This window comes from Hemicordylus capensis, chromosome 4 (assembly GCF_027244095.1).
Source record: "Hemicordylus capensis ecotype Gifberg chromosome 4, rHemCap1.1.pri, whole genome shotgun sequence".
Classification (NCBI taxonomy): Eukaryota; Metazoa; Chordata; class Lepidosauria; order Squamata; family Cordylidae; genus Hemicordylus; species Hemicordylus capensis.
Window position 1 is genome coordinate 5061560 of NC_069660.1, and position 20871 is coordinate 5082430.

Here is a 20871-nt window from a genome sequence, read left to right on the forward strand (position 1 = left end):
GGCTGCTGCTGAGGTCTCTTTGAAACTGCTAGTCACACATTGTCAGATGGCTGCCGCTTCCTCCTAGTGGCTCCTCCTCATTCCGAAGAACTTGTGCACTCTTGGCTTTCACGTCAGGGGAGGAGGACAGGCTATGGCAGAATCAACCCACACTCGTGCAGAAGGCAGAGCAGGACTCCAGCAGGAAGCAGGAGTTCAGAGAAATCGCTGTTTTCCAGACAGCGATCATGTGTGGGATCTGCCAAGCCGTAATGTAAGTTCCAAGCATGATCTCCTGCAAGCTTTTGCCTTCCTTCTCTGCAGGAATTCACACTCCGTTCAGATGCCAAGCAGGATTCTCGCACAATTCTCGCAGTGCCACCTGCTGGCCAGCTCTTGCATTCCAAGAAGAACCCACCTTCTCCCTCAATTGAGAACACAAGGACAGCCCTGCTGGGGTTATAGTCATGAAAAAGACGACTCTGAGAATGCAAGGGCTGGCCAGCAGACGGTGCTGCGAAAACCGTGCATGGTCCCTGCTGGATGTGTACACAGGGTAAGACTATGCCAGGAAGGAACACACAAGCCTGTAGGAGCAACTGTATATGGTAACTAAGATCACACTTGGAGCTTGCACTTCGCAGATCCCTCATTTGATTTTGGTCTGGAAACACCCCAGGGATTCTTGTTTCAGAAACTGGAGTGCTACAAGCATGTCCCTATTTTTGTCTGAAATGTGGGAAGGGATGGTTATGTGCTGCATATGTTTTGGGTTATTTGCATTTACAGTGTTGTATCTGTTGTCTTTTGAACTTATTCATTGTATATAATTATCAGTCATTTGCCTGCCTAATTATACTCTGTCAACACAACGTTGCTGTTTTTGTGATTGCAGTTATTAGTTCCTTTGCACATGTGTGGAGGGGGTGGATTTCTCATGCCTCCCGTTTTTATTTTTGATGGTTTGCCCCTCTTTTCCGGTGGTTGATCTGAAGGTCCTGGCAGGGTTCCAAGAGGAGCATGGCGTATGTGACTCTGCAGAACCCAAACGGGGCCAAACAGGCAGCCTCTGGCAACCTCTGGTGGACATGCCTGGAACAACACCTGCTGACCTGAGGCCCAACCCAGGATTCCAGAAAAGCTAAATTAATGAGCTCGGGGGGAATTAGGTAGGATCCCATGGCTAGAAATGGTAAAGGAGAAAAGAGTCCAAGGGGGATGGCAGATTCTGAAGTGAAATGCTGAAGGCAGAGGTGCAAACATGAGAATGGGAGATGTCCAAAGAAGCCAATGTGGAAGAACAGAGAGCTGAATGGAAGATAGGAAACTGCCTTCTACCCAGTCAGATCCTTGCTCCAGCTAGCTCAGTATTGTCTGCACAGACTGGCAGCGGCTTCTCCAGAGTTGCAGAGGCAGGAGTCTCTCTCAGCCCTCTCTTGGAGATGCTGCCAGGGAGGGAACTTGGACCCTTCTGCATGCAAGCAGGCAGGTGCTCAGTGTTGCTCTTACCCCTGAACTTCAGGGCTGATGTCCAGGGCCTCCAAATCTTCTTTGGTCTGTCTTGAGTGGTGTGGTCACCGCTGGCCCACACTGAGGCTGGTGTGGCAGCCAGGTGTGATTATGACCTGTGCCAAGTGCTTTAGAGACAGGGGGGATTGGGGAAATAAATATGTGGGATGAGAATAGGGGGATGATGCTTAACTTGCAGTGGGGGGGGGGAGGTGGGCTCCAACAAGAGGGGCTCCTCCAAAGGCCTTTAGGTCCAGGCTCCAAAATTACCTAGATGCTCTTCTCAGAGCAGCCACATATCTTCCAGTGCTCATGCTTCTAGTCTCCCATTCATATACAACCAGGGTGGGCCCTGCTTAGCAAAGGGGACAAGTCATGCTTGCTGCCACAAGACCAGCTCTCCTCCAAATGTAATGAATGAAAAGCTGATAAGCAAAAAGGACAAATGTAGGGCATGGAAGGAGGGAACAGTAACCAAGGAACAGAACATAGCAGGAGAAGGTGAAAGTGATGCTTAATCTCTTGGCTCTGGAAATCTTGGAGCATTTTCACAGGTGACAACACCTTTTGCACCAAACATATTTTGAATTCATTTACGGTGACTTGAGTTCAGAATGGTTGCTGCTCACACATTTTCCAAGAGCAATTGCCACATTTTCCACTGTGCAAATCACATGAGAGGGAGCTCTCCACAAACCCAGCAGATCCAAACAAGGAGGTTAGAGGACATTACAGGGCATATAGTAATCAGTCTAATCATGGGGGATATAATCACAAGCAGATCACTGGTGCCCCAACAGTTACTGTCTGGCTCTCCTACAGAGCAATTTCAATTTTTTGAATGTAGCATATTAAATTAGCATACATTATTAACAAAAGGAATGTAGTGATTTTTAAAGTGGTATTGGTTTTGCTAAGTGGCTTTCAGAAAAGCAGGGCAGAATTAATTCATACCATGGACTGCATTTCTTCGAAAACACCTTCCCTTCTCAGTTGTGTGGGTTTTTTTAAAAAACCTTCCTGATGCTGTTGTTTTTTACCACTTCAAGAAACGCCCTTTCCCCACAGAAACACACTTCTAAATAAAATTGAAGGCCCATCATTCATTGAGAAAGCACAGCAACAACACATATTTATATACCGCTTTTCAACTAACGTTTCCAAAGCGGTTTACATCAGTAACAGAGCCAGGCCATCAGCGGCCCATGTCCGGTGGTCAGACGTGGGGGTTAGCCACGCCCCCGCATCTGGCATCAGACACAGGGGGCCCTGTTCTGGAGTTAGATCCCGGCCAGTGCTGCATTCACAGTGCTGTCCATCTCTCCCTGAGGGAGCGCTGCCCCTGGCCACTCTGCAAATGCAGTGCTCACCATTTAACTCCCGAACAGGGCCGCACAGCCCCGCTCGGGAGCTAAACGAACACACACACACACACGGTGTCTGAGGTTAGACGCAGGGTGTGTGTGTGTGTAAGGGCCACGAGGCGCAGCCCCTGAGGGGCAGCAGCCTGGGTTCTTTGACCCCAGTCGCCCAATAGTAACTACGCCCCTGGTTTACATAGAGAAATTACAAACAAACCAAACAAAGAAAGATGGATCCCTGACCCCAAAGGGCTCATAATCTAAAAGAGCACATACTTTGCACGGAGAAGGCCCCAGGTCCAACCCCTTGCACCTCAGCTACAGTGCCAGAGCACAGAGCCCTGCTGCCACGTATACTACTAGGAGAGATGGATGAGTGGTCTGACTCAGTATGAGGCACCTTCATGACTGAAGGAGGGATATTCAGCTTCACCATTTATCTGAAGGAGCATCCAAAATATGAACACGTTCTCAAAGTGGCGGCCCACTTTTGGCCACCTGTGAATAGCTGCATGTCTTCTCTCCTCCACCTGCCATCATTACCACATCATCCCCACCTAATTTTTGCAATGGGGGGGGGAGCTGCATCTCTCCCACAGTAGCTCTGAGTGTGTGCGGGGATCTTTGCCATGGCCAGGAGACATGTGTGGGCAGGCATAATGCCTCCAACTGAGCATGGTCAACAATCAGTGTGAGAATCTGGTTGGTTATGTACTTTGTTCAATCATATGAAATATAATTCATTATATACTTACTACCCGTTCTCTTGACCCTTGCCTGACGTGGCTCATACGATCTAGCAGGGAGATTATTGAAGAGGTTCTCGTTAAGATCATGAGTGCTTCTCTGAGGGAGGGCAGGATGCCTCCTCGTCTCAAGGAGGCAATTATTAGACCACTCTTGAAGAAACCTGCATTGGATCCCTCAGAATTAGGCAATTATAGGCCTGTTTCCAATCGCCCATGGCTGGGCAAGGCAACTGAGAGGGTGGCTCCAGGCAGTCTTGGAAGAAGCAGATTATCTGGCCCCATTTCAAACTGGCATTCAGATGGACTATGGGGTTGAGACGGCCTTGGTCAACCTTCTGAATGCTCTTCAGTTAGGAATCGACAGGAGTGTGACTACATTGATCCTTTTGGATCTCTCAGTGGCTTTCAGTACCATTGACCATGGTATCCTTCTGGAGCGCCTGAAGGGGTTGGGAGTGGGAGGCACTGCTTTGCAGTGTTTCCGCTCCTACCTCTCGGGTAGGTTCCAGATGACGTCTCTTGAAGATTGTTGCTTTTCAAAATGAGAGCTATTGTATGGGGTCCCACAAGCTCAATTTCATCTCCAATGCTTTTTAATATCAACATGAAACCACTGGGAGAAATCATTGGGGATTTGGTGCAGGGTGTTATCAATATGCTCATAACACCCAAATCTATTTCTCCATGTCAACTTCATCAGGAAATCGTGTAACTTTCCTAAATGCCTGGAGGCGGTAATGGGCTGGATGAGGGAGAAAAAACTGAGGCTGAGGCTGAAAGCAAGGCTGAAGTACTCATCGTGGGAGGTCAGAACACTGTGGGAGGTCGGAAGTGGCTTAAATCTGTCTGTTCGGGGTGGGGTTACACTCCCCAAGAAAGAGCAAGTACTTCCGGACCCAAACCAATCCCTAGTCTCAGGTTGACGCAGGGGCCAGGAGGGCTTTCTATCAGCTTCACCTGATACACCAAATACTTCCATTTCTGGAGATAAATGTCTTAAAACATTGGTGCATGTGCTGGTAACATCCAGACCTGACTACTACAATGTACTCTATATGGGGCTACCTTTGTATGCAGTCTGGAAACTGCAGCTAGTACAAAATGCAGCAGCCAGGTTGGTCTCTGGGATTACCCAAATAGATCATTTTACACCCATTTAAAAAGAACTACACTGGCTGCTAATGAGTTTCCAGACAAAATACAAAGTGCTGCTCATTACCTATAAAGCCCTGACCAGCTTGGGTCCAAGGTGTTTAAGAAAATGCCTTCTTCATTTATTTTATCAAATTTGTAGTCTGCCCCAAACTTTCATCTCTGGGCAGTTCATGAACCCCACCACCTATTAAGATAATCTGGGGAGGTCCAATTGAAGTTGCCACTGGCTCAGTTGGTGGTGACTCAAAACGGGGCCTTTCCCGGGGTTGCCCCGGGACTTTGGAATGCGCTTCCTAATGCAATTAGAGCCTCCCCTTCTCTGGATGTTTTAAAGAAGGACCTGAAAACATACCTGTTTAGCCAGGCTTTTAGTTTATCATTCTAAAGTTTTAGAGTTTTTAAGTTTTTGTATTTTAAACTGTTTTAATTGTTTTAATTGTTGTTATTTTTAGATTGTGAACCACCCAGGGACTTGCATATGGGGCAGTATAAAAATGTGTTTAGACAAACAGGCACAGACAGACATCAATCATATTAATGTATAATGATATAATTAATGTAATTGTCAATTAACGATATTAGGGCCATACACTATCTGCCTCCTCTGAGCTATTTTATAAGGGTGGTCTAAACAGCGAACAAATAAATAAACAATGAATTGCACAAACCTTTGCTGGGCCCCCCGTGTGCCCCATCAGGTGCCTGGCATCCCATTACTCAACTGTCCCCCTCCGTCCCCTCTTTGCTGGTTGGAAAGGCCTCAGATGGCTTCAGGTGTGGTGGCCAGACGCTACTCCCAAAGCAAGGCTGAGTTCAGATTTCTTAAATCCTACCTTCCAGCTAGAAAAGCCCTCCCGGACTAAGGAGCAAAAGAGGAGCCCTGCTGGATCAGGCCCAAGGCCAGCACCCTGTTTTCCAGCACCAGATCCCTCTGAGAAGCCCACAGGCAAGCGATGAAGGCAGGCCCCCTCTCCTGCAGTGGCTTCCTTGCACCTCCTCCTTGCACCCTGCCTCTGAGCCTGGAGACAGCATGCATCCACCACCCATTTAAAAAACAAACACATAACAATACCGCCTAAAGATAATGAATAAGAAGCAGACTGCAGCTGATAAACACTCACTGCTCTTCAGAGCTCAGGCAAACAGGCTCGGGGATGGCTCTGTCTTGGGGGAGGCCCCCTTGGGAAAGTACCCTCCGTGGGGCCCCCCTCATACTGGGCTATGGCCCCCGTATGGTTCATGGGGGTGAGGATTTCTTTTGACACTTTCAGGGCCAGGGGTTGGTGTGTTTTGAGGAAGCAACAACAGAGACCCACCAGTGCCTCTCCCCGCTCCACCCAGCATCCACAATCCTAACTGGGACCTTTCCCCCTGTGATGACACAGGGCCTTCTGGGGGGTGAAAAAACCTCATTTCCAGACAGAGGAGCAGAGGCAGTGACAGCAGGACCTGTCTCTGAAGCCTGATTCAGATGTTATCCAAAAGCAGAGTTGCCATGTCCCCTGAAATTCCAGGTTTCACCCGGATTTTAAGCATCTCACCCAGATTAATTAGCCCCGCCCCCAGATTCTCCCAGATTTCAAATTTCTTTCTTTTCTTTTTTTTAAGGAAAAAAACCAACTAAGCTCTAGCCCTTGTAGAAGCAGAGTTATGGAGAAATACCTGCAGTCACTCTTCTGCTCAGAAATTATTTTCCAGGCAATTTACATAATATGCAAATTAGGCACCTGGAATTTGGAGAGCCAGAATATGGCAACCCTAAAAGGCCCCACTACAGCCATGGACAGCAGGGCGAAGGGGGAGGAAGTCCCGCCCCCTGCCGTGTTTTGATGTAAACCACCCTGAGCCATTATTAGAAGGGCTGTATATAAATCAAATAAATAAATAAATAAATAAATAAATAAATAAATCGCCCCCACCATGCCCCACCATTCACGGTTTCAATGGGGCTTGTCTGAAGAGGGAAAAGCCCTCCCTGTGATGGTCTAGGAGAGGAGAGCTGGTCTTGTGGTAGCAAGCATGACTTGTCCCCTTAGCTAAGCAGGGTCGGCCCTAGTTGCATATGAATGGGAGACTAGAAGTGTGAGCACTGGAGGAGATTCCCCTCAGGGGATGGAGAAGAGCTCTTCTGGGAAGAGGAGAAGAAGGTTCCAAGTTCCCTCCCTGGCAGCATCTCCAAGATAGGGCTGAGAGAGATTCCTGCCTGCAACCTTGGAGAAGCTGCTGCCAGTCTGTGAAGACAATTCTGAGCTAGATGGACCAAGGGTCTGACTCAGTATATGGCAGCTTCCGATGTTCCTATGATTGTGAGGGTGGATCAAACAACCCTCGCAATCCTGGATCTGCCTGCCATCATGGAGAGGGCTCTTCCTTCTTCAGACAAGCCCCATTGGAACTGTAAGTGGTGGGGCGTGGTGGGGGTGATTGACATGGGGCGGCGGGACTTCCCCGGTCCTCCCCCTTCAGCCTGCTGTCCATGGCTACAGCAAGATCCTTGGAGAATGTCTGAACAGGGCCGGACTGGGGGCACTGAGAGGGCGGTGGAATGTATGTGGGGAGGGCACCTGGTTTTGAGCAGAATGGGAATATTCACTGCTGCTGAGTGCGGCAGGGCACAGGGGCGCCCTGCAGGTGGGGTGCACCGAGAATATGCCCTGTTGCCCTGTGGGCCAGCCCGAGCCTGCGCCTGAAGGAGGCTTGAGTCATTCTATCGCCACAAAGGCCGTGAGTGCAGGGATAGGCAGGGGGCTTCTTGAAGGGCTGGGGCCATCCACTGCTGCCCAAGGACGCTGCTCTCAACGCCAGCCCTGAAGAGGAGGGACTTCGCCTGGCACGGCATCATGATGGTGGACTTGCCTGGAGGAGGCATTCCCCAGCCCCGGGCCACCACCCCCTCACTGGTACTCGCCTGCCTGACCCTGAAGGCAACAAGGGTAACCCAGAGAAGGGACTCTGGCAAAGATCTACCACTTCTACGGATATTTATATACTGCTTTCCAACCAAAGTTCTCAAAGCAGTTTACACAGAGAAATAATAAGTAAGAAGATGGCTCCCTGTCCCTAAAGGGCTCACAATCGAAAAGGGGCCTAGAGCACCTTCCTTATGAGGCAAGGCTACACTACCTGGGCCTTTTAAGTTTAGAAAAAAGACGACTGCGGGGAGACATGATTGAGGTCTATAAGATCATGCATGGCGTGGAGAAAGTGGAGAGAGATAAATTCTTTTCCCTCTCACACAACACTAGAACCAGGGGTCACTCCATGAAATTGATTGCCAGGAGGTCTAGGACCAACCAACGGAAGTACTTTTTCACACAACGCGTGATCCACTTGTGGAACTCTCTGCCACAGGACGTGGTGACAGCCAACAACCTGGATGGCTTTAAGAGGGGTTTGGATGACTTCATGGAGGAGAGGTCTATCAATGGCTACTAGTTGGAGGGCTGTGGGCCACCTCCAGCCTCGGGGGCGGGGTGCCTCTGAGTACCAGTTGCGGGGGAGTAATGGCAGGAGAGAGGGCCTGCCCCTTTCAACTCTTGCCTGTGGCTTCCAGTGGCATCTGGTGGGCCACTGTGCGAAACAGGATGCTGGACTAGATGGGCCTTGGGCCTGATCCAGCAGGGCTGTTCTTATGTTCCTATGTTCTTAAGCATAAGGTAGACACCAGCAACAGCCACTGGAGGGATGTTGTGCTGGGGCTGGAGAGGGCCGGTTGCTCTCCCCCTGCTAGATCTAAGGGAATCGCCACGATAGAAGGTACCTCTCTGGTCAGTGACCAGAGATTGTTCCTCATAATTGATGGGCAGGCTACTCATGGGGACAAAGGCTCTCTGGCCCTAGAGATCTGTGTGCGACAGATATAGCGTGCGATTTCCATGGCAGGGCCAGCTCCCCGTGCTACACTTCACCTTAGGACTGGGCCCTGCACCAATTAAAAGAAAGGGGCAGATGATGGAGAGCATATCACAAAGTTAAAATATAAACAGGAATGGCCTGTGGTGGGATGGCTTAAGAATGGTTGTGATGGGTCACGGTCAGGACTCTTCCAGGCTCAAACGTAGTGGTTAGAGTGCTGGAAATTTGGGCAATCTCCTTGGCTTTTGCTTGATAGGTCAAGAGCTCTGAGAGACACCCCACACCAGAAGGTGCACAGCCGGAAGTTTATGCAAGGCGGGACGGGCAGAACAACAAGCGGCACAAAGAGGAGGCTCACAGCCAAGAAAGCGGTGTCTCTGAACACGTGCAGAGAACACGCTCCTCCCCAGCAGGCAACTCGCAGGCCACACTCCAACGCCTGGGTTTCCGGGGCAGAAGGCACAGCTTCCAGACAGGCTTAAGCCTGGACGCTGCCTTGAAGGGCTAAGCACCACCCAACTTCATCTCACCAGGGAGAGACGACCAGCAGCCCTGTGGTCAGTGCAGTGAGGGAATGGCCTCTTCCCTTTGTGCTTAGAGTGCTGGACTAGGACCGGGGAGACCCGAGTTCAAATCCCCATGCAGCCTCATGAGACTTGCTGGGTGACTCTGGGCCAGTCACTTCTCTCTCCGCCTAACCTACTTCACAGGGTTGTTGTGAGGAGAAGCTCAAGTATGTAGAACACCCCCTCTGGGCTCCTTGGAGGAAGAGCGGGATATAAAATGTAAAAAATAAAAATAATTTAATAAAAAAACACATGAGGAGGCCTCCTCGGGGAAGGAGCAAACCCCCGCTGGACTGCTCTGGACTGGGGGGTGGTGGTGGTGGTCCTCCAGGAAACACAGCCCTTAAACAGCTGGAGCTTGCCCTTCCCACCAAAGCCCCCCTGCAAGAAGAGAGGAGAGGAGAGCTGGTCTTGTGGTAGCGAGCAGGACTGGTCCCCTTAGCTAAGCAGGGTCCGCCCTGGTTGCATATGAATGGGAGACTAGAAGTGGGAGCCCTGTAAGATATTCCCCTGAGGGGATGGAGCCACTCTGGGAAGAGCAGAAGGTTCCAAGTTCCCTCCCTGGCAGCATCTCCAAGATGGGGCTGAGAGAGATTCCCGCCTGCAACCTTGGAGAAGCCGCTGCCAGTCTGTGAAGACAATACTGAGCTAGATAGACCAATGGTCTGACTCAGTATATGGCAGCTTCCTATGCTCCTAACCCAGGAACTCCCAGCATCCCTCAACTCGGCCTCTACTCTGCCCCCAGAACCCCCATTATCACCCTCAGGACACCCTCAGGAGTGGCCATGAGGGCAGGCGATCTGCCCGCCTGGCGGCCCAGGGCTACTCCTTCGGCGGTTCTCCTTGCGAGGGAGGGAGGTGAGCTCTGCCATGATCCAGACCCATCTTGGCTCCGGGAAGAGGCCCGGCTCCAGTTTCGCTGCCTATGCCCAGCAGCAGGCTCTGACCTTTGCTGCGGCCAGAGGTGCACCTAGGTGATTTTGGAGCCTGGCCCTAAAGGCCTTTGGAGCCCCCGCCCCCTGCAAGACCTTGAACATATCCCCACCCCAGGTATTTCTTTCCCCTCTCCCCCTTCTGTCTCTTAAGCACCCGGCACAGGTCACAATCACACTCGGCTGCCCAGCACAGTGCGGGCCAGCGCTGACCACACCACCCCGGACAGACTAAAGAGGATTTGGGGCCCCCCAGGGGTGTGGAGGCCCTGGACTTCGGCCCCCAAGTCCAGGGGTAAGAGCACCACTGGTTGGAGCAACCGCTCCTCTTCTCGAGCTCCCACTAGAGCTGAGCACCCCCTTCCTGACCCCGCCCTGCCTCTCCATCTTGGCCCTCCATCCTGGGCTCATGCTTCACGTCCCAGCACCTCTGCCTGGCACTGAGCCTCCTTTCCCTGCTGGGTTTCCGCAGGGACAATCACTGCGAAATTGTGAGAGCTGAATGGTCCCCTTTGCTAGGCAAGGTCTGCCCTGGTTTGCATTTGAATGGGAGACTACTTTTGTGAGCACAGCAAGATATTGCCCTTGGGGGGTGGATGGGGCTTCTCTGGGAAGAGCACCTGCCGGCTTGCATGCAGAAGGTCCCAAGTTCCCTCCCTGGCAGCATCTCCAAGACAGGGCTGGGAGAGACTCCTGCCTGCAACCTTGGAGAAGCCGCTGCGGGACCAAGGGTCTGACTCAGGAGAAGGCAGCTTCCTATGTTCCTCCTCCTAAAGGGCCATAGAAATGCATGGAATTCCATGCACTGGAAATTCAGTGCATTCCATGAGCATTTGGAAAGAACCAGGGCTTTTCAGTGGGCATTCCCTATAATTCATTTTAGTACATTAAAAAGAGGCATCTTTTTTAAAGTGGTGATTCTCTTTATTGAGCAGGGGGAGAGCAACTGGCCCTATCCATCCCCAGAACAGCATCCCTCCAGTGTCTGTGGCTGGTATTTACCTTATATTTCTTTTTAAGATTATGAGCCCTTTGGGCACAGGGAGCAAGAGAGAGAGAGTGTGTGTGTGTGCGCGCGCGCGTGTGCGCTGCTTTGGGAACTTTTGTTGAAAAGTAAGGTAAAAAGGTAAAGTGTGTCGTTGAGTTGATGTCAACTCCTGGCGCCCACAGAGCCCTGTGGTTGTCTTTGGTAGACTACAGGAGGGGTTTCCCATTGCCTCCTCCCACGCAGTATGAGATGATGCCTTTCACCATCTTCTTATATCACTGCTGCCCGATAGAGGTGTCTCCCATTGTCTAGGAAACAGACCAGCGGGGATTCAAACCGGCTACCTCTGTCTTGGCAGTCAAGCCATTTCCCTGCTGCTCCATTAGGTGGCACAGTAGTAGTATCCTCTCTAGTAAAAGCCTTGGTGTCCGTCCGTGGACACCAAGGCGTGTGTCCGTGCCTCCCTGGGCTGTTCTGGGCATGCGCAAAGCACATGCCCAGAACAGACTGAGGGAGACACGACCGCCAACACCCGGCGGCCATGTTGGGCAGCCAGAAGCGGCCGCCCCGAAGAAGCCGGTGAAGCCCCGCAAAGCCAGGAAAGAGGCGGTGGGGGAAACTGGCCGAGCCATTGGACGTGGCGCGGCCGAGGCAGCGGCGGAGCCATGGCCAAGGCCTGGCCGCGCCGCGGAAGCCGGGCGGAAGGAAGAGACGGCGGGGGAAGCCGGCCGAGGTGGTGGCAGAGCCTCCGCCAAGGCCTGGCGGCGCCACCAAGGACGGGCGGCTGGAAGACTTTGGGGCCCTTGCCCGGCCCCAAAATTGCCCTTGCCCCAAATGTTTCCCGCCGCGGCCACAGCCGCCGACCACTCTCCCGCCCTCCCAGCTGCCCGAGCCTTCCTTACTCGGTCCAGCCCGCGACAGTCGGGCGAAGTAAAAGCATATTTTGTGAAGAAGAGAAGAGCTTGCGAACAGAGCTCCTCTCTGTGCTAAGCCTCTTCCCGAACTGGTGCATTGGGCGCAAAGGACACCTATTGCGTCCTTTGCGTCCATAGCGGCAGTTTGGGAAGAGGCTTAGCACAGAGAGGAGCTCTGTTCGCAAGCTCCTCTCTTCTTTTTTGCAAGATAGGCTTTTACTTCGCCCGACTGCCGCGGGCTGGATCGGGTAAGGAGGGCTCGGGCAAGAGGGAGGGGGGACAAGGGCAAGGGGCAAGGACAAGGGACAAGTTGCTCGGGCAAGGGGCAGGGGGTGCAAAGGCGAGAGGGAGTGGGGCAGGGGGGAGAAACTCTCCCCTACTAGCGCCCATTATTTCAACGGGCCTGAAAACACTAGTATAAATATAAAGATAAAGGTAAAGTGTGCCGTCAAGTCGAGTTCGACTCCTGGCGCCCTCAGAGCCCTGTGATTTTCTTTGGTAGAATACAGGAGGGATTTACCATTGCCTCTTCCTGCGCAGCATGAGGTGTAGTGGTTAGAGTGCTGGACTAGGACTGGGGAGACCTGAGTTCAAATCCCCATTTAGCCATGATACTAGCTGGGTGACTCTGGGCCAGTCACTTCTCTCTCAGCCTGACCTACTTCACAGGGTTGTTGTGAAAGAGAAGATTAAGTATGTAGTACACCGCTCCGGGCTCCCTGGAGGAAGAGTGGGATATAAATGTAATAATAATGCCTTTCAGCATCTTCCTATATCGCTGCCGCCTGATGTAGTACCAGACCAGTGGGGAGTCAAACCGACAAGGCTGAGAAGAGAAGCCTTGTCATAATAACAAGGCAAAATGCTTGGAGGCAAAATGCACCCTGATTACTGGAGCAAAGACAAAAGAGGAACTGGCCCTCAAGCAGGGGCTGCCCTTTCAGGAGATGAGGTGGGGCAGATGACTGGGGCACTCATAGATAGCAAGATGCCCACTACTATTGGAGCAACTTCTGGGGACCAAGCTTTGCAAAGCGTGCCTCTCCTCCTTGCAAAGCTTGCAAGAAGCGCGAGGAGAGGCTGCTGTGCTGGCCACACGCCTGCCTGCCTCTGCGCTACTTCCAAAGCTTAGAAGCAGTGCTCCCTGGAACAAGGATTCTCCCAGATGTTGTTGAATAGAACTCCCACAATCCCCAGCTGCAAGGGTTTTTGGCTGGGGATTATGGGAGTCGTAGTCACCGACCGCCGGGAATCCCTGTTACAGCCGCACTCTTTGCAAGGCTTGGTTCTGAAAGGGGGCTGGCCCCCACCAGAGGCCAGAATGCCTTGAGCTGTCCTGCCATCAAGGGACAACTGCAATGCAAGCAGTGAATCCAACTGTTGTTCCAAGCCTGGTCTGATAATAGATTTCCGCCCATGGCTGTTCACCCACGGAAGGTGCCTGTCCTTGAAGACAAGGTTCCCAACCTTGGCCATGGTGGCTGGAGGTGGTGGGAGTTGTAGTCCAACCACGGCTGGAGACCCACGGTTGGGTCTCAAGGGCTGCCCCTCCACTAGAAGGGGGCTTCTAGGACAACAGAAGGAGAGAATGACAGGGGCACCTCTTACCATGCCCGCCGTGGCCGTGAGATGCCGCTCGGATGCTGGCAGCACCCAGGACCCCTCTTCTGGCCAGGAAGCCCACACACAGGGATGGCAGCGACAGCATCTGCAGGACCAAAGCAGAGGCAGGGCCCGGTCAAGTGGGTGAAGAAGAGGCAGCACCCTGCTGACGACAGAGCAGGCCCCATGGGTACCCACAGTGGGAGGCTCAAGGCTACACAGCATTCATTCTCCCTCAGAAATGAGCAGGGACATTTATTTCCCCGTTTATGAACACCTGCCTCTCCCCACTTGCCTACAGTCTGATGTCTAGTAGATTATCCTGCTCTTGTGCAGCCTTCATTTGGCACAGAGATTTTCCAGGTGGATTGGGCCCATGGACGTGGTGGTTCCTCAGTGCAACTTCTTTTGGGTAGACAAAATTTTCTCACACTCAGAGGTGGCATCAGCGGCTTGTCATAATGAGGTGTGTGCATGTGTGTGTGTGTATGTGTGTGTGTGCGCACCAAACAAGATGCAGCTGCCTCTGGTTTGTGGCAGTCTGATTGTGCCTGTCCCATCCTGCCCACCCTATGTTAATGAGAGTTGCGCTGGCCATTCATCAGGTAGAGATTTGTGGGCCAGCCTGCAGGGGACAGGTGCAATCAGACTGCCACAAACCAGAGGCAGAGGCATTTTGTTTGGCACCCGGCTGGCCCGTTAGGATGAGCCTCTGCTGAGAGGTGGCCAGACTTGGCATGAGAAAGAAACACCCCCACACACACACACACACCTCGATCAAAGTGGATCCATTAATCTGATTTGTGTTGCGTTGCTTGGTTGTTGCTGTTGCTTCTCGCCTTGGCAGCATGCTGCTTGGCTCACTTGCCTGAGCCACCTGCCTCATCTGTTTGCAGAAGATTCTTTCTCTGCTTGCGCACACTAGGACTGACTTGCAGAGAGGCTGGTGGGCAGTGTGAGAACGCCTGCTCTGTACTCCGCAGCCGGGATGGTCCTGCTTTTGAGCAAGGCCATGATCTCTATGCCAGCCATGACAGAAGCCCAGCGGAACCTCCACGTTCAGAGGTCATCTGCCTCTGATTAGCACAAGTTGAGCATAAAGGATCTCTCCACCTGACTCAGCTTGTGAGCTTCCTGGGAATCTCTGTTCTGGCCACTGCTGGTATCAGAGTCTTGGATGATATGGATCCTTGCTCTGATCTGGCAAAGGCAGTTCTCTTCTGCGTGACTCAAGGAAGAGGGCCTGGAGGCCAGGAGGAGGCTTCATCAGGCGAGGGCCGCAGCAGCTCTAGGAATCTCGGTCCCGGGAGTGGCAGGTGTGCCAAGCCGTGTGCACGGGTGTCGCATGCACCCTGCCTCCAGACAGGAGGACTTGGGCTGGCCAACGCGGCATGACCAGATAACCTTTGCAACCTTCTTTCTGCCCAGTGCCTGTGGAGGCTGCTTCTCTCCAAGGCTGCTGGGAGATGGTGCCCCGGAGAACTGCACACTTCAAGAGCGGAGGGGGGGGGGCGGCAGGGTCACCCGCTGGTTCCTTGGACAGGGCCACACCCTACAGCCGTGGGGGTCCCTCTCAGTGGGTCCTGATCTTGCAGCTCCCCCCTCTGGAGCTGCCTCTCTCTCTGCCACCACCCCTGCTCAGCCTTTGCTCTGCCCACAAGAGGCCGGATGGCTGGCTCTCCCCCTCGGCGGCCTTCCACTGTCCCAGCTGCCTCTGGGGCTGGCTGGCTGGCAGCCGCCAGTGACTTTGGAAGAAGGTGGCTGGCCGGAAGTGGCTGGAGTGGACGACCCGTCCTCTCTGACCTCTGGCAGTGGGGGGGAACTCCCAGGCTGGGCAAAGGGGTTGAGCAGCCCTACTGGAGCTGGGCAGCAGCTGGGCAGGAGGTCGCCCCGGCCGTGGAGGAATCGGAACCAATTTGGCACTGGAAGAGAGGCCAGCAGGGAGGTCCGCTCCAGTCCAGAGGTCCCACGGGGGCTTGGGAGAGTCCCAGGAAGGCGGGGGGGGGGGCAGTTGGCCCGGAGCTGGAGGAGGGGGCGAGCCTTGAGCTTTGATGGGCAAGAGCAAACACAGCCGCGGAAGCATAAACGCCGACTCGCTCGGCCGGCCCAGAAGGGCGCGAGGGAAGTTTGCCACCCAAGATCCCCGCAGCAGCAGCAGCAGCAGCAGCAGCAGCAGCACGAAAGGCATCTGGCAGGAGCGCCGTGCCCTGAGCGGGGCTCTGGCAGGCAGGCCGGCCCTGGCCGGAGGGGCCGAAGCAGCAGCACCCCAGGCCAGCCTGCCTACCCTGGTCCAGCTGGCCAGCCAGGCTCCCGTTCTCTGCCCAGCCCCGGGGCAGCCGCCAGCCCCCTGCCCGTGGCTGAGCAGTCTCGCCGGGCAGAGGAGCAGGAGAGCGGTACTTACGGCGGGTCAGGCAAGAGGCTGCAGCCGAGGTGGGAAATGGAGGCAACAGGGCGTCCTCCAGCCCAACTGACTGGAGCCTGGCGCCCGGCCAGCCCAGCGCGGCGCAAACAGCTGCCAGAGACTCTTATTATAGCAGCACGGCCCGCGCAGGCAGCGGGAGCGAAGGAGGGACCACCAGGCCCGGCCTGCCCCCCTCCTCCTCCTCCCCCTCCCCCCGGCTCCAGGAGATGGGGAGGGGAGGCCTGGTCCTTCTCCGCTTGACAGCAGGGCACCCCCCGCCCCTCCCTCCCAGTTCCCAGCGCCAGGCGAACCCGCCCCCTGCCCCAGTTGCCCAGTGGAGGACGCTCCAAGTTAAGAGCCTTTGAGGCGGCCGGAGCGAGCGGAGGGCTGCGGGCGGCGGCGGAGGGAGGAGGAGCCGCCGGCCAGCCGAAGGCAAATGTCGCGCAGCGGCGGCTCTGCCGATCGCCGACCCCGGCGCGGCGTTCTTCCCATTGCACGGGCGGGAAGCTGCCAGCCGAGGCGAGAGTGACCCGCTTGCGCCAGGCCAGCCCAGGCGAGGCGGCCCTTCTGCAAAGGAAGCCGCGCTTGCTACTAGCACGCCTCTTCCTCGAGGGGGTGGTGAGCGTCCCTCCCAGCTTGGTGGCAGAAGAGGGCAGCTCCCTCGCCCCGTCCCGTCCCGTCCCCAGCCACACTAGCCCAAGCGAAGGGATCATGCGATGCTGGCGACTGCAGGCCGGCAACCTCTGGGGATCCAAGGCTGGGAACTCCTGATCCAAGGGCGAGGTTAGGAGAGGAACAGAGGGAGGGAGCTGCCATATACTGAGTCAGACCCTTGGTCCATCTCGCTCAGTATTGTCTACACAGACTGGCAGCGGCTTCTCCGAGGTTGCAGAGGCAGGAGTCTCTCTCAGCCCTCTCTTGGGGATGCTGCCAGGGAAGGAACTTGGAACCTTGGAACCTTCTGCTCTTCCCAGAGCAGCTCCATCCCCTGAGGGAAATGTTCTCACACTTCTAGTCTCCCATTCATATGCAACCAGGTCAGACCCTGCTTAGCTAAGGGGACCAGTCAGGCTTGCTACCACAAGACCAGCTCTCCTCTCCTAAGCACCCAGGTTCTCGCTGGGAGTGCTGCAAGAGGGCATGGTGCCCCCCCCCCGTTCTCAGTTACGTTCTGCAGATGCATCCAATCGTCCAGATTGGGTTATCTTATAACCTGCCTTATGTTGAACACAGGTACAGTCATTCACACAAACAGATGTGCACGTTTTATGTACAGACACCTGTGTACTCATACAGCATAATGTCTGCATCGGGCTTCTGTCAGGCATCTGGGCAATGCGACTCCTGCCAGCCATATTAGGGAGAGGCCTGCATGGGTTGCCACAGCTTCTTCCTCTTGAGATTCCACTACTGCAGGGCATCTCACACTTGGGTCCACAAATGGTGTTGGACTACAACCTCCATCATCCCTGGCCACAATGACCAAAGGCCATTTTGGCCATTATGACTGGGGATGATGGTACAGCTGATACTGGCAGAACTGGCTCAGGGTCGCTAATGATCATGCTAATCACCAAGATTATGCTCTGACCCAGAGCCTCTGCGGTCCAAGGGGGGCCTTGGGGAAGACCCCGCTCCTCTGAAGACTGACCTTGGTTTAGCATTTGTCAACTCCCAGTCTCCTTGACTAGCCCAAATGGGCCCTTCCAATGAAAAATCCAATGGACAAGCCAATAAAAGAAATATATATAACTTGTTTGCAAACTATTTATTTATTATCATTTTTATTTATTTACTACATTTTTATCCCACCTTTCTGCCTTGACAAAGGCACCTAAAGCGGTTTACAAGATTAAAAGAAAGAAACGACAGATTAATAAAATGTGGTCTCAGGCTGTTGGTCTTTTCGGGAGCTGAGGACAAGAGCTCCCTGGCCTGGGTGCCTCCTTCCTTCCCTTCCTCTCCCTTCCTTCCTATTTGCACATGTTCTGTCTCCAGCTCATCATTGAATCTGCATTTGTGTAAATGACCAAGAACTTCGGTGACAAGGGCAGCATGTGGAGGATGCAGACAGGGGCATCCTAGGGAGGAGGGGGCCGTGTTCACCCTCTCCCGGGAGGGCGGCCCCCTCAGAGAGAGCGAGATAAGGAAGAAAATAGGGAGGGGTGGAGCTGGGCGGCCCTCAGGAGCTGGGGGCCCGGCTTCTTTGAGCCCATCTGCTCATTTTATAGCTACACCTCTGCCTGCAGAAGCAAAAGAAGCTCACGCTTAAAAAGCAAGCTTTATTGGACACGACACAGAAGCCTCCCCTGAGTAGGGATCGCAAGGGGGTGCTTGCTTCGTTCACAGACCTCGCCTGCCGGATGCCTCCGTTTACATCATTTATTGGTTCATTTGAAATATTTGTTCCCTGTTTTTCTAAAAATACTTCACCCAAAGCAGCTTACATTAAAACGGAACGTAAAAACAAGAAATACAAACGTAAGGAAAAAACCAAAAGGCAAAAGCAGCCAGATGAAACACTATTTTTAATCACAACAATAGCTCCTCCTTGAGGGAGGGTCTCAATCATGGACGTTCCCATCTGAGAATTATCAGCCCCAAGTGCAACCGCATCCCTAGACGGTGTAGGTAGTGAGAGAGCCATAAGACTTGGGGGTTAGGGTCAGGACTGGAAGAACCCACATTTAGGAACTGTGGAGGTAAGGGTTGTGGGAAGGGGGGGGCATGAAGATCCAGGGAAGGGGAGGATCCTACAGCAAGCAGAATCCCCCCCCCCCACAGATAACTGCCTCTTTATTCTAATAGTGTTTCCCATTGAATGGTTTGAGGAAGGGGCCAGAGAAATACGATCATATACAGGTCAGAGTGGATTTAGCTGAGCCTCTCCTGGAGAGAATCTATCTATGTGGTCTCTCAAAGTCGACACCGACTTGACAGCACTTAATCAAATCAGACTGAAAGTTAAACAGGACCACCCAAAAATGAGGTAGTGGTTCTCACATACTCAGGGGACTCCCTAGATATGCAGAAGTTTATAACTCTGTACACTGAAAGGAAAAGATGTTTTAATACCCTGCACAGAAACAAAATGCCTGGGAACCTCCAGGACTTGTGCTTTCAGAACTTATGGAACACTGAGGGCACCACTGAGCATGGCAGGATGTTCGAATGCCAGGTAGGACTGTGGAGAGAATTGGTCTGATCAAACTTATAGTCAGTATCCTGCAGCAGCTTTCTCAGACAGCAGGCTTTACCAGGGGTTTACTGAGAGGCTTTACTGCGAGTTCAAAGTTGCCCCCAAAACCCGACACAAAAAGTGGATTTTTTAACCCCGGCTATAAAATTGGGCTACACAGTGCAATTAAAAAACCCTGAAGTGTGTGTGAAGCTCGCAGGGACTTTGGGGGAAATTTGGCAGATATGTGAATGCATTCCCTCCATTCCAGAGGAGATGCAGAGCAGATGAGAACTAAAAGCCGGGTGTGAAAAACACCCAGGAGGCTTGACAGACAGGGCTGTTACCCCAAATCTCCCCCAAAAGAGAGTGTGCATTCACACACCAGCCAAACGTACCCCGAAGTTCCTTAGAGATACTTGGACCTACTCCACACACAAACTGGGCTTTGTCTTGTGAATTCTAGCTTATCTTGGTATATTTCCAGGTTTTTAAAATGCTGGTTTCAAGCTACTTTTTCTAAAAAAGCAGGTGTAGAATCATTAGCATGATAAGAGGGATACTCTCTTTAGAAGTGCAGATTTAGCTCTTTGGAAAGCGATCTCTCCCCACCCACCCCCCTGCCCCCACTAGCAAGAAGGAAAAAATGGAGGCATGCCATGTGGACTTGCATCAAAACAAAACCCAAGAGCAGAGGGGAGGGGCTGCTTCTCTCAGTGCCGGGAGTGTGATTCGAAGTGGCTTTGCTCAACATTTACCCTGCAGCAGGAAGCCCTGTATGAATAACTCCCAGGAGGGGGGATTTGGTTGGGAAGGGAAGCAGAGAGTGGAAAAGAAAAAGCATTCTTCCTTTCCATCCCTGCTCTTGAACTTCCCCTCCAGCCCTGCAATGCCTGAACAGCCATACACAGCTCCTAATCCAGACTGTCTAGCGTCCTGAATAGGAACACTCATGAATCTGCCAGGGACACTGGAACGGTTTCTTGGGCTGAAGAGGGGGCTGGCCAGAAGATCTCCAAGTACCCTTCCAACTCTAATATTCTATGGTCCTATTATTTTAGGAATACTGTCTTTGAGCCTGAGGGTCCACTGCGAAATTTTGTTCTTGTTTCTCTTATAATGCCATTTTCAAGTAGTACAGTATCCACAGGTCCTCCCATGCGCGCACACACACACACACTCACAACTGTGCAGAAGGATCTCCACACACTCACAGATGGAGAGCACTGGACTGGGGAGGCCCAAATGCTCAGAAGAGGGTCTGAGTTCAAAGTGTTTGAGAAACATTTAGGTCGCTCCTTCTCTCCTCCTCAAAAATAAAATTGGCCAACAGGATGCACAGATGCCTTCATCATCCCTGCAGCTTCTTTGCACAGGTGAGCAGGTACAGAGGGAAGCAGGGATGATTTCATCGTCTCTCCCCTCTCTCCAAAAGCCCTTTACTCTAGTTTAAATCTAGAGGGTTGTACACCCCTTGGGGACATATCTATACCAGCATAAAGGGGAGAAAAGTAATCTCACCCGGCTGTACCCGCTTGGCTGTGCAAAGCAGCCTTAGTGCAGGGACGCTGAAGGCTTCTTCAGAGGAGAGCTGGTCTTGTGGTAGCAAGCCTGACTTGTCCCCTTAGCTAAGCAGGGTCCACCCTGGTTGCATCTGAATGGGAGACTAGAAGTGTGAG

At 53.0% G+C, this 20871-nt stretch overlaps 1 protein-coding gene across 1 annotated transcript in view; it reads right to left on the reverse strand.

Moving 5' to 3' along the window:
- Nucleotides 1-16169, reverse strand: part of LOC128324345 (cytochrome c oxidase subunit 4 isoform 1, mitochondrial) — a 32372-nt gene extending 16203 nt beyond the window's left edge. The window contains exons 1-2 of the mRNA XM_053248824.1: nucleotides 16015-16169; nucleotides 13620-13719 (exon numbers count right to left, since the gene is read on the reverse strand). Coding sequence (XP_053104799.1) covers nucleotides 13620-13719 — 100 coding nt within the window. The 5' untranslated portion in view covers nucleotides 16015-16169. The remainder of the gene's footprint in view (nucleotides 1-13619; nucleotides 13720-16014) is intronic.
- Nucleotides 16170-20871: the final 4702 nt, after the last annotated feature.